The 12,500-nt window shown below is 35.1% G+C and overlaps 1 protein-coding gene across 12 annotated transcripts in view; it reads left to right on the top strand.

The window, feature by feature from the left end:
• LOC106878170 (uncharacterized) overlaps positions 1-12,500 on the top strand; it is a 482,992-nt gene that overhangs the window by 447,016 nt on the left and 23,476 nt on the right. For 6 of the 12 annotated variants that reach the window (XM_089356167.1, XM_089356163.1, XM_089356162.1 and 3 more), the window contains one exon: positions 7,016-7,060. The exons of the other annotated variants lie outside the window; for them this stretch is intronic. In XM_089356167.1, the coding sequence (XP_089212293.1) occupies positions 7,016-7,060 (45 nt within the window). The remainder of the gene's footprint in view (positions 1-7,015; positions 7,061-12,500) is intronic. 12 annotated transcript variants of the gene reach the window in all.

Genomic DNA, 12,500 nt, shown 5'->3' with positions numbered 1-12,500 from the left:
TGGAACAAATGTTGTGAATGGTTGGTTTTGAAGTATAATAGCCAATTAGAGATCATCTTTCAGTAGTTGTATCTCAATAGGAAAAGTAGTTTGGTCTTTTTGGCTACACATACCAAAACACCGTGTGTCTCAAAAGAGATAAATTTTAGAAGGAATTGTATAATAAAAGAAATTAAAATATTTTGTGTATTGTAGAGACTTAACCAATTTATTGAAGATAAATTTATTTAAACGACAGTGTCTTATAAGGACCCTAGTTGAGAACCATTGACGCAGAGGCTCCCTTGCTGGTTCGTGATCTGTGAGCCATACCCAACAGCGAGGTGAAGAGGGGACTAGCACTTTAATATCATATCTACAAAGCTCGTTCTCTACGAAGACAGGTGTAGGGACGACAAGCAGGTGTATTAGCTTTACGCTCGGGAAGAATGGTCTTTTACGTTTCGAGTCTACGGTCTTCGACAGAAAGGATTATGAGGGGGGGAAAACGGAGAGAGAATGAAAAACAAAAAAAAAAAACGGAGATTCTGTGATATTTTAACCGAAATTGAAAAATGTGAACGCAAAGAAATCATCTACCATTCTTAATAAATAAGTGCAGACGTGGCTGTGTGGTAAGAAGTTTGCTTCCCAGCTCATGGTTCCATGTTCGCTCCCAGTGTGTGGTACCTTAGGCAAGCGTCTTCTATTATTGCATCGGGCTGACCAAAGCTTTGTGAGTGGATTTGGTAGACAGAAACTGAAAGAATCCCGTCGTTTGTATGTATGTATGTGTTTGTCCCCCATCATCTCTTGATAACTGGTGTTGGTTTGTTTACGTCCCCGTAACTGAGCAGTTAGGCAAAACAGACCGCTAAAATTAGCACAACGATTTAATGAAAAAATTGTACTGGTGTCGATTCCTAAGACTAAAATTCTTCAAGTCGAAGCCCCAGCATGGTCGCAGCCTAACTAAAACAAGTAAAAGATACGTACGATTTGTTTTGTTTTCGTTTTTGTTTGTACTTTAATGTATTTACTCTTTTAATTCGTTTTTTTTTTATTTTATATGTTTATTTGATAATTTGTTTGCTGTAAGCATTCAGCTTGTTTTGCCTTCCGAGGATCACATTTGATATCATCATTATCGTCGTCGTCGTCGTCTCCGTCATCGTCGTCATCATCGTCATCATTATCATCATCCTTTTCGTCATCATCGTTTCTTATAGTAGTTAGTTCTCTACGTTTTGTAGTCCACTACCTCCTTTCATGGAATGCCGTTTTGCAAAAAAAAAAACCAAAAAAAAACACGAGATTAATTTAATCAAGTAGAAACTAATTTTGTTTTTGTGGTTTATTATCCCATCCAGCACCAGCATGGACCTCTCTTTAAACATTTGCGTTGGTTAGTGTTTCTAATGGTAAATTTTTTTTAAGGAAATTATTAAAGAAAACGAGATATAAAACGAAATTTATTCTAGACCTAGTATTGGACCTAGCTAATGGCGCATCACTAGTTGTGTTCTTGCTCGTTGATAACACAATCGTTCTGTTTATATTTCAATAATGAAAAAAACTCTTTTTAAATGTTTCAAAGGGTATTTAAATGCCTTTAGACGCAGGCATGGCTGTATGGTTAAGAATCTCGCTTTACAACCGCTTGGTCTCGGATTCGGTCCAAGCGTGCAGCACCTCAGGCAATTGTCTTTTATTATAGCCGTGGGCTGATCAATACTTTGCGAATGAATTTAGCAGCGGAAACTAAGTGAATTTTCGTCTCATATATGTGTATATGTGATTCATTTTTGACGATATAACTCGAAGCAAATAAAGCTATGGCAGTCAACTTTTTCTATCCAAATGTGTTTTTCTTTTTAACTCGATATTTGCACGCTATTCTTTATAGCTTTATCTACTTCGATCGAGTTCAATCAGTAAAAGCTAATTATTTCTCGTTCTCTTGAAGTTTCTAAAGTTCTTATGACATAAACAATAAGTATTTGTACCCCTTCCACCGCTTGACAACCGGTGCTGAATCGTTTACGTCTCCATAACTTAGCGGTTCGGCAAAAGAAACTGATAGAATAAGTTCCACACTTAAAAAAAAAAGATACTAGATGTGGGAGTGATTTGTTCAGCTAAACCCTTCATGACAGGGTCCAACATAGCCACAGCCCAATGTCTGAAACAGCTAAATGATAAAAGATAAAAGAATATAAGGGTTGAAACTGATTTACTCTTTTTTTTTTCTTTTACTCTTTTACTTGTTTCAGTCATTTGACTGCAGCCATGCTGGAGCACCGCCTTTAGTCGAGAAAATCGACCCCGGGGCTTATTCTTTGTAAGCCTAGTACTTATCGGTTGTCAAGCGATAGTGGGGGGGACAAACACAGACACATAAACTCGCACACACACACACACACACACACACACACATACATATATATATATATATATATACACACACACATATACGACGCGCTTCTTTCAGTTTCCGTCTACCAAATCCACTCACAAGGCTTTGGTCGGCCCGAAGCTATAGTAGAAGACACTTGCCCAAGGTGCCACGCAGTGGGACTGAACCCGGAACCATGTGGCTGGTAAGCAAACTACTTACCACACAGCCACTCCTGCGCCTGATTTAAATATATTATTTTTGAGAAAACAATTATGACCCTTCAAAACACTTGGCAAGCCCATCGCTTATAGTTGGTGCTACCTTGTAAGCTAACAACAGTCTCGGGGTGACCTTATGGCCCGAGGTTAAGAACTGCTGTATGTGAGTGTCGGATAAGCTGCATTGTAAGAATTGCTCCGGCTCTCTGCGCTCTTGAGTATAGATATGTCTGTGTGTGGAAGTAGGGTTGGGTTCTTACTATGGAATAAAAATATGTACTTTTATATCTCTGTCTAAAACGAAATGCCAGTCTACATAATGAAGCAGATTGGGTGTTTATATATATATACAAGGGGTATATATGAAAAGTTTTGAGCCTTGAAGTCTTGTACCATGTTTTTTTTTTGGGGGGGGGGCTTAAGACTTTTCATACAACCCTCATATATATATATATATATATATATATATATATATATATATATATACACATATATAGAAATTTAAATAAGAGCTCTGACGCTAATATCCATATATATTAAAGTTTATTACCAATGTATATATATATCTAAATGTGTGTGTGTGTTATTTGTATATGCACATCAATATATATACACACATATATGTGTGCGTATGAGTGAGTATTTATACAAAACACATGAAAGCATATGTGGGTGTGTGCACGCATGTATATATATATATATATTTACTATTTGTTTTTACATGACTCCAATTCGTAAGTAGTTTTCGTAAACTTATATTTTCCGACGCTACTCTATCTCTTTCTCTTCCTCTATCATTTTTCCCCTCTCGTTCTTCCTCTTTACTACTACGTATCTCGCTTTACCCCTCTCGTTCTTCCTCTGTTACTTCTACGTATCTCTTTTTCCCCCCTCTTTCTCTTTTCCTCTCGTTGCTCACCTATTCTTCTACTTCCTCCCTTTGTTTCTCCCTCTACCACTCTCTCTCTCTTCCCCTTATACCGGCATGGTCACATGCTTCCGGTCAATAATCCTTTTCTTCCTTGGCTATCGCCGAGCAAACGCGAACTACTTCGTCCCTTTCAAGTCCGTGCCTCACAGTGGTCATACACACATAATTTTTCTCGTCTGGCCGTAAAGCCTTTTCTGTTTGTTTTCCTGTCTTGTTTTTTGTCCGCCACTACATTCCTCCATGGCAAGATTTAATTTGTGTATACAAATTTAATTTGCGGTCCATGGGAAGAGCCGTTTTAACGATGCGTCCTGCCCAGCTCTTCGAAACGCCGGTGTTAAAACGGGGGTAGCTGATGAAGTAGAATGTTCTCTATGTGGCTTGTGTGTTTTCTCGTCTACGTTTTGTTTGCAATGTCCTGTACTCAGATATGCACCTATACATACAGGTGGATGTCGGTACGCACATACCTGTACGTATATATGCATATACTCATTTACTATTTGTTTATATATATATATATATATATATATATATATATATATATATATATATGTATATATATATATAGAGAGAGAGAGACAGACAGACAGAGAGACATATATATACACACGCACACACACACATATATATTTATATATATCATATTTGCATTCTATACATATCATATATGTATTATACATACATACATACATACATACATACACATAAATGTATGTGTTTAGAGACACGCACATGCATATATACATACACACACACGCACACACACAAATATTCAAGTATGTATGTGTGTGTTTGACTACAGTGCATATTCATTGCTATTTATATTCCATTGCTCTGGTTAAAGGTCAAGAGATTCACAGGATACAGAGATAAACATGCACATCATATATATTTGATCTTACAAAATATACATGGTTTGTAAGCTACTGTTTAATAAGTATAAGACTATCTGTGTCCAACACATAACATATTTGTGCAAGGTATACGTATCGTATTTTTAAAGAAACTGGTTTGTTATACATTGTACACGCTTTAATTTTTTCTCTTGTGTTCTGTTACGTCACTATGTCACTTGTATACATACGTATATGCACATACTTGCATATATATATATATATATATATATATATCCTGTTTATGTCAATTGACTGCAACCATGCTTGCGCTTATGTATCAGTGTATACGTGCACGAGCACCATACATGCATACATGTATGTGTGTGTGTGTGTGTGTGTGTATGTATACACACACATATATATAAATGCCAAAATGTTCATTGAAATATTGTTAACATTGAAATACTCAATGCTTATATTTTAATATATCTTATCATACTCATTTAAATGAAATCACATTTAAAGATTGAATATAAGGCGGGAGTAAAGTTTCGCCAAAATTGTTCGTTGTATTTATGTATTCATTTCATTATTTTATTATTCAATTATTATTTTATCTTTAATTTTATTTAATTAATTATATATTTTCTGTAATTTGTATCATTTCTCAACGAATAAAATGCTATTTACTTAACCTTTAGCATAATAATTACGATCTGTTTATAGAAAAACATATATCTTTTGTAATGTCAACTATAATTCTATGTTTTGTTATTCACACTTCATAATTGCAATATCTTATATTACAGCCATTATCTGAACGATCAATTTGATATATTGTTAATACTATTATATATCCATCAATCTTCTCCGCCCACCATTTCGGGGAGGTTTGTTGGGGTAGAGCCCTCAGCCATAGGTTCGATCCCTCACTATAGGATCTTATCAGAAACAACCGTCATAACACTTTCTGGTAGGATTCACAAGTGTTTGAATATTAGCTAACCATCTCGTTTTTCATATGTTGCTTGGTCTCTTGTCGGTTGGCCCGACTTGAAGAATCCGCCTTGCGATTCATTCCCGCAACATTCTAACCAGATATCTGTCGTATCAGAGCATGTCCATAGTAATAGCTCGTCCTGGAGAGACTCTTTGATCTCCGAGCTATACACCCTGTCAAGTGACGTTTCTCCAGAGTCCCTCCAGAGGAAGCCTATTTCGACCCCTTCTGCGAGGGAGTGTTGAAAAGTTTCGGGCTTGAAGGATATCGCGAAAGATCTGGTCTGAGGCCCAACCTTCCCAGTTCTTTTACAGGATTTAGAAAAACTGAAGGACTGCTGCAATAAGTGTGTGAATCTGAGGGGAATATGTTGAATAAAATTATAATTAACCGATCCTCCTGTATTTCCTTTTACCCAAAGCCAAGAATTTTCAGCACTTCTTCGTATTCGCGATCGTACTCTTTCCATTATTACCCAGCATTCATGACCGTAAGTAAACCGAATCGAAGACAGTGAATTTGACCTTTTTAGCAACATCTCCTCTTCTGAGAATCGAATGCTGGAGCCAGCCATTACAGTGCTTACGTACGTCGCTTACGACGTCGAGGGTTCCAGTTGATCCGATCAACGGAACAGCCTGCTCGTGAAATTAACGTGCAAGCGGCTGAGCACTCCACAGACACGTGTACCCTTAACGTAGTTCTCGGGGATATTCAGCGTGACACAGTGTGACAAGGCTGGCCCTTTGAAATACAGGCACAACAGAAACAGGAAGAAAGAGTGAGAAGAAGTTGTTGTCAAACAGTACAGTAGGGTTCGCCACCATCCCCTGCCGGAGCCTCGTGGAGCTTTTAGGTGTTTTCGCTCAATAAACACTCACAATGCCCAGTGTCTGGGAATCGAAACCACGATCCTATGACCGCGAGTTCGCTGCCCTAACCACTGGGCCATTGCGCCTCCACACATACATACATACATACATACGTACGTACGTACGTTCATACATAAATATGTACAGATGTACACGCACAGTTTCTACCGATTACTGAGCAAAATAAACAACTTGTCATTATATTATTTATAAGCTTAAGGCGGCGACCTAGCGGGAAAATTTGCACGCTGGGCATAATGCTTAGCGGCATCTTTACGTTCTGAGTTCAAAATCCACCGAGGTCGACTTTGCTTTTCATCCTTTCGGAGTTTATAAAATAAGTACCAGCTGAGCACTGGGGTCGATGTGATGATTTGATCGACTTAGCTCCTCCCACGAAATTCCTGGCCTTGTGCCAAAATTTGAAACCATCATGTTATGAGGCACTGAAAAATCAAAATCTCATCACAGATCTTTTGAATTCTTTGTAAGTGAATTTGGTCAACTAAGATTCTTCTACAGGCGGGTAGACACACACACTAACACACACACACACACACACACACACACACACACACACACACACACAATCACACACACACACACACACACACAATCACACACACACACACAATCACATTCACACACACACACACACAATCTCATATACATAATCACATTCGCGCCCACACACACGAACACATCATTTAAAGTATTGTTTTGTACTTGTAAAACCACAGAAAATGAATAAAACTACGATAAATTTGACTTCTTTTAGAAATCCAAGAGATTCTGAATGGCACACATAAACTTAAAAGGACAGGTAAGTCCTCCATAACAAACGACATTAGTCTGCTTATGTGCAACTAACAAAAGGTAAGCTATGTCAATAGACATAATGCTGCCTCACGTGTATTTATTAATATGTGTTTTACTAACTAGAAATCCTAACCTAAGTTCTTATTGTATGTATGTATGTATGTATTATGTACGTGTGCGTGTATGTCTGCATGCATGTGTTTGAAATTGGTTGATTGATAAGACGGTGGATTGATAAAGACTTATACTTTCCATGGTTTATTTAAAAATTTTAATATATATTTAGGCTATCTCTAGAAAATTGGAAAATTCAGGAATCCGGACCACTTCCGGTTGCAAGCTTGCCGGATATTTGTTCCGGTACTGTGTTAGATTTTATCGTTATTTATTGACAGGTTTTATCTCCCCTGTCCTTTTGGAAAAGAATTCATCATTAAGATGACGATTTTCCCCTCTCCAATAATTCATTCTAATATCTTAACTCGGTACATTAAATATCTTAATACACATTTTACTTTTACCTTTTAGTTTAACTTTTTAGCTTTTAATTTAAATTTAAATTTTAATTTATTCACTTCGCTTTTCTTACAGTTTTAAAATCGTTATTATTATTAGTACAAGTAGTACAAGTAGTAGTAGTAGTAGTAGTAGTAGTAGTAGTAGTAGTAGTAGTAGTAGTAGTAGTAGTAGTATTCTGCTGGGGTCGACTTTGCCTTTCATCCTTTCGAGATCGATAAATTAAGTACCAGTCGAGTACTGGGGGTCGATGTAATCGATTATACCCCCTCCCCCAAATTTCAGGCTTTGTGCCTATAATAGAAAGGATTATTATTATTATTATTATTATTATTATTATTATTATTATTATTATTATCATTATTATAGTATCCTTACTTAATCTTGGATCGAATAATTTATGCTCAATTTTGGCAGTTCTCTTCATAAAATATTATTATTTCAGATACCAAAATTCTTCTTTTTTAGTTCAAAACTCATTAGAATCCGTAATACTTCAGCTCTTGATTTTCGATTTCATTATCTTATATTGGGAAACTCATAAATATTTCGTTACAATATTCCCTTTTTATTTTTAAACCAATAATCCTTTATTTTTTTTTATTTTTTTTTTTTTTGTGTCTTGTTATTTTCGTTTGCTTTAGTTTGTTTTTGGTGGAGGGTTATATAAGGATTTTTATTGGACAACGTGTTATTTTGAGTTCCGCTTCGATTTTCCTCATGTTTTTCTCTTTCTAATCTTTCGTTTCTTTTGTGGACTAATTAATACATTTAGAATTTAATAACCATTTTTTTTAGTAGATGTGCAGTTATTTCTTTTACGTCACTATTCGTTGTATTCAACGCCCTTAAAATTCATAACTAACTATCTTTAAAACTTTTATAACCATTTTTTAAAAATCTCTAGTTCTTTGCGTCTTTGCTTCCTTATTAGAATTCGCTTGTGTTCTGCGATTAACGATTTTTGTGGATTTTTTCAATATATTTTTGCAATGTATTTTTTTTATTCTTTTGGCTCAGAATGTTTGATGTTCAAAACATTTTTAGAAATATGTCAACTAATTAATTTGGGATTCAATTTGTTGCTCTTTGTTGTATTGCTATTGTTTTTATGTATTTTAAAACTTTTTTTATTCATCACTGTTTTTTCTCGTTTATATATACATATACGCATACATATATATATATATATATATATATATATAGAGAGAGAGAGAGAGAGAGAGATGGATGGATGCATGTATGTATGTAATATATATATATATATATATATATATTTAAAAAAATTTACAAATACACAACAAACGGAAAATTTTACAAAACCATAACAAACAGAAAATTCGTAGCTAATTCCCCATCAGTCAACTTCCATGAGATCATTACAATTTCGTGCCTTTAAAGTTGATATTGTTCACTTTGGCGAAAGACCACTGGGAATAGCTGACGAACGTAATAGAGAATGGCAAAAACAAACATGACAAAATAAAATACACACATGCACGCAAACATTATTTATATACATATGTATATGTAAATATACATATACATACATATATATATATATATATATATGTGTGTGTGTGTGTATATATATATATATATATATATATATATATAGAGAGAGAGAGAGAGAGAGAGAGAGAGTGGGGTGATCTAAACCAATAGGTACGCTGGGTAAATGTAACGGATTATCATGGTTCCAAGCTTGTAACTGAGACGGCAGCTATGGATCCATTTTAGGTTTCCGATTTAGCAGATATGAATTTGTGAAAGAGGACAACAAACGCCCGGGCATAACAAGCATCTCAATTCATATACATAATCTTATATTATTCTGAAATTAGTTAAAGTCTTACAGCTGTTTCTGGGATATCCCAAGTGATAGGCGAGTATGCCTAAATACGGGGTACTCCGTCATCAGAGACAAGTCGAGAATATATGAAAGATCTAGGCATGGAAATTTTCAGGTAAAAGATCTAGACATGGAAAATTCGGAGATAATAAGCAATGAAATACAAGAGTAGAGAGTAAGGTAATAAGAAAATAATGTATGTGAATTGAGATGCTTGTTATGCCTTGGCGTTTGTTGTCTTCTTTCACAAATATATATAAATGCTTAGTTTAGAATAGGGGCAGCTGATGAAGGAAATATTCTCTATGTGGCCTGTTTGTTTTCTGTGCTCTGTCTATGTTCTGTTTTTCATTTTGTCCACGTTTTGTTTGTGACGTCCTGTACCCAGATATGCATCTATATATACATGTAGATGTAGGTATGTACATACATGTACGTATTTATGCATATACTCACATATTATTTGTATTATATATATATATATATATATATATACATATATATATATATATATATATATATATATATATATATATATATATATATATATATATATAATATATATATATATATATATATATATATATATATATGCATACATATATGTGTGTGTATGTGTACAAAGATGCATGCATATATATATATATATATATATATATATATATGCATACATATATGTGTGTGTATGTGTACAAAGATGCATGCATATATATATATATATACATATATATGGGTGTGTTTATACAAATAATGTGTCTTGATGGGTGAAAACAGGGTGGAAGCCTGTGGTTTACACACAAACGTACACACACACACACACACACACACACATGCGAAGTGAGATTCATTTACAGTGGCAGAACTAAATGTTTTTAAGTCTTTAGCTTTTTTTGCCATTCCATTCCTGTATTAACACTCCACAGAGTTGTCTTTGCTTTACATCTTTCGTAATCGATGATATTAACACTAAACTTATAGTCGTTAAAGCATCCGATAAAACACTTTACAACATTTGTCATAACACTCTATGATCCGCGTTGATATCCAATTACGGTCTAGTTCACCTCTCGTCTTTTCAGTTCTTTAAGCAAGTCGCTGTATCACTAAACTTGACTAAACAACCGGCGATTCGAATAATTCTGTGTATTCATTTCTGAGAAATAATAACCAGCGGTGAAATGGAGCAAGCGTCTTATGTAGGAGATAGTTTTTGATCTGTGATTAAAGCAAGTTCACTTCATTTTCATCGTAATAACTCCGAAAGACATGAACGCATGTTTTTCATAGAGCCTGTATATATATATATATATATATATATATATATATATATATATATATATACTTGTTTCAGTCATTTTACTGCGGCCATGCTGGAGCACCGCCTTTAGTCGAGAAAATCGACCCCAAGACTTATTCTTTGTAAGCCTAGTACTTATTCGATCGGTCTCTAGTGCCGAACCACTAAGTTACGGTGACGTAAACACACCACCATCGGTTGTCAAGCGATGTTGGGGGAACAAACAGAGACACACAAACATATACACACCCATACACACACACACACACACACACACACACACACACACACACACACATATATATATATATATACATATATACGACAGGCTTCTTTCAGTTTCCGTCTACCAAATCCACTCACAAGGCTTTGGTCGACCCGAGGCTATAGTAGAAGACACTTGGCCAAGGTGCCACGCAGTTGGAATGAACCCGGAACCATGTGGTTGGTAAGCAAGCTACTTACCAAACAGCTACGTACATACATACATACATACATATATATATGTATGTATATCTGAATGGAACAGATTAAGGAAGTGAGAGAATAGATGGTTTTTTCCATTCGTTTACAGCTGTCTCATAATCTTATTAGTTATATGGTAGATATTACTTCAATATTCGCATGAATATAAAGTATACATATAAATATGTGTGTACACCTACATATGTGTGTGTGTGTGTGTGTGTGTAGATAGGTGCTGAGAAGTAAACTAACAAACATCAACTTTACTTATGTATGCATGTATGTATGTGTATACATGCTTGCATACATACATACATACATACATAGTTACGTTGCTGTTAATATATTCCATGCTGGGGGTATATTAAATAGTACACTAGATGTAATTATACGATGAGATAAACATTTTTCTCCAATTTTCAGAGAAGTATGGGAGATAAATCTGGACATGTTTTGGTCTTATTCTGAACTCTTCACCTAACCATACATTCTCCTATACTTGCTAAAATAGTGATGAAAGAATAACTAAATGAAGGTTCAAAATAGACACATTTATTGGCATAAGAGCATAGAAACATTTACAAAATAATCACACCATCTGCATGAAAAACAATAGTCGAGTTAGTGTTGATATAATTAATTCATAAATTGTTGGAAAACAAACTAGAAATAATTATGGAATGCGAAATAAAGGATGCTAATCAATGTTTAATACTAAATTTTCATTAGCCAGTGATTAATATTGATCAATATCACTCTACATTTCCCTAATACATTAAGTGTGAGAGCACGTAGCCAAGTGGTTAAAATGTTCAGATCACGATCGGCTCAAGAGGCTTGGGCTGGGCAGTGTGTCGGGTCCTTTGGCTAGGTACTTCATTTCATAGACAAATACGAGGATGCCAAGTACCATACAACATAAATTGTTAACTTAATAAGTTAACATCTCCACTTCTAGAGGATATATCATATTTGTCAAATGGTAATAGAAGAGGCTTGTTGCTTGGAGATAACAGGACAGTTGTGGACACTCATTTCTGGGGCTCAACAGCCATCATTAACACAACAATTGTCCGACCTTATCTCTGGTAGCCAAAGGCCTTAGACTTATATGAAACAGAGTAGAAAACAGTTATCGCCTAGGTACATTGCATGATATAAACAAAAATGATCTAAGAGAAATATTTAGAGTAGCCAATAGCACATAGTTGAAAATTGTACAAGACAGGTATATCAAATGTCTTGCAAACAACTCGCACATGCAAGTGCTACCAGTCGAGAACTCTGCATACTGGAAACCAGAAAGTGTATGCC

This window comes from Octopus bimaculoides, chromosome 8 (genome assembly GCF_046866305.1).
Source record: "Octopus bimaculoides isolate indiv1 chromosome 8, ASM4686630v1, whole genome shotgun sequence".
NCBI classification, from domain to species: Eukaryota; Metazoa; Mollusca; class Cephalopoda; order Octopoda; family Octopodidae; genus Octopus; species Octopus bimaculoides.
The sequence above is the reverse complement of the archived record's forward strand: the minus strand, read 5'-3'. Positions and strand labels throughout refer to the sequence as shown.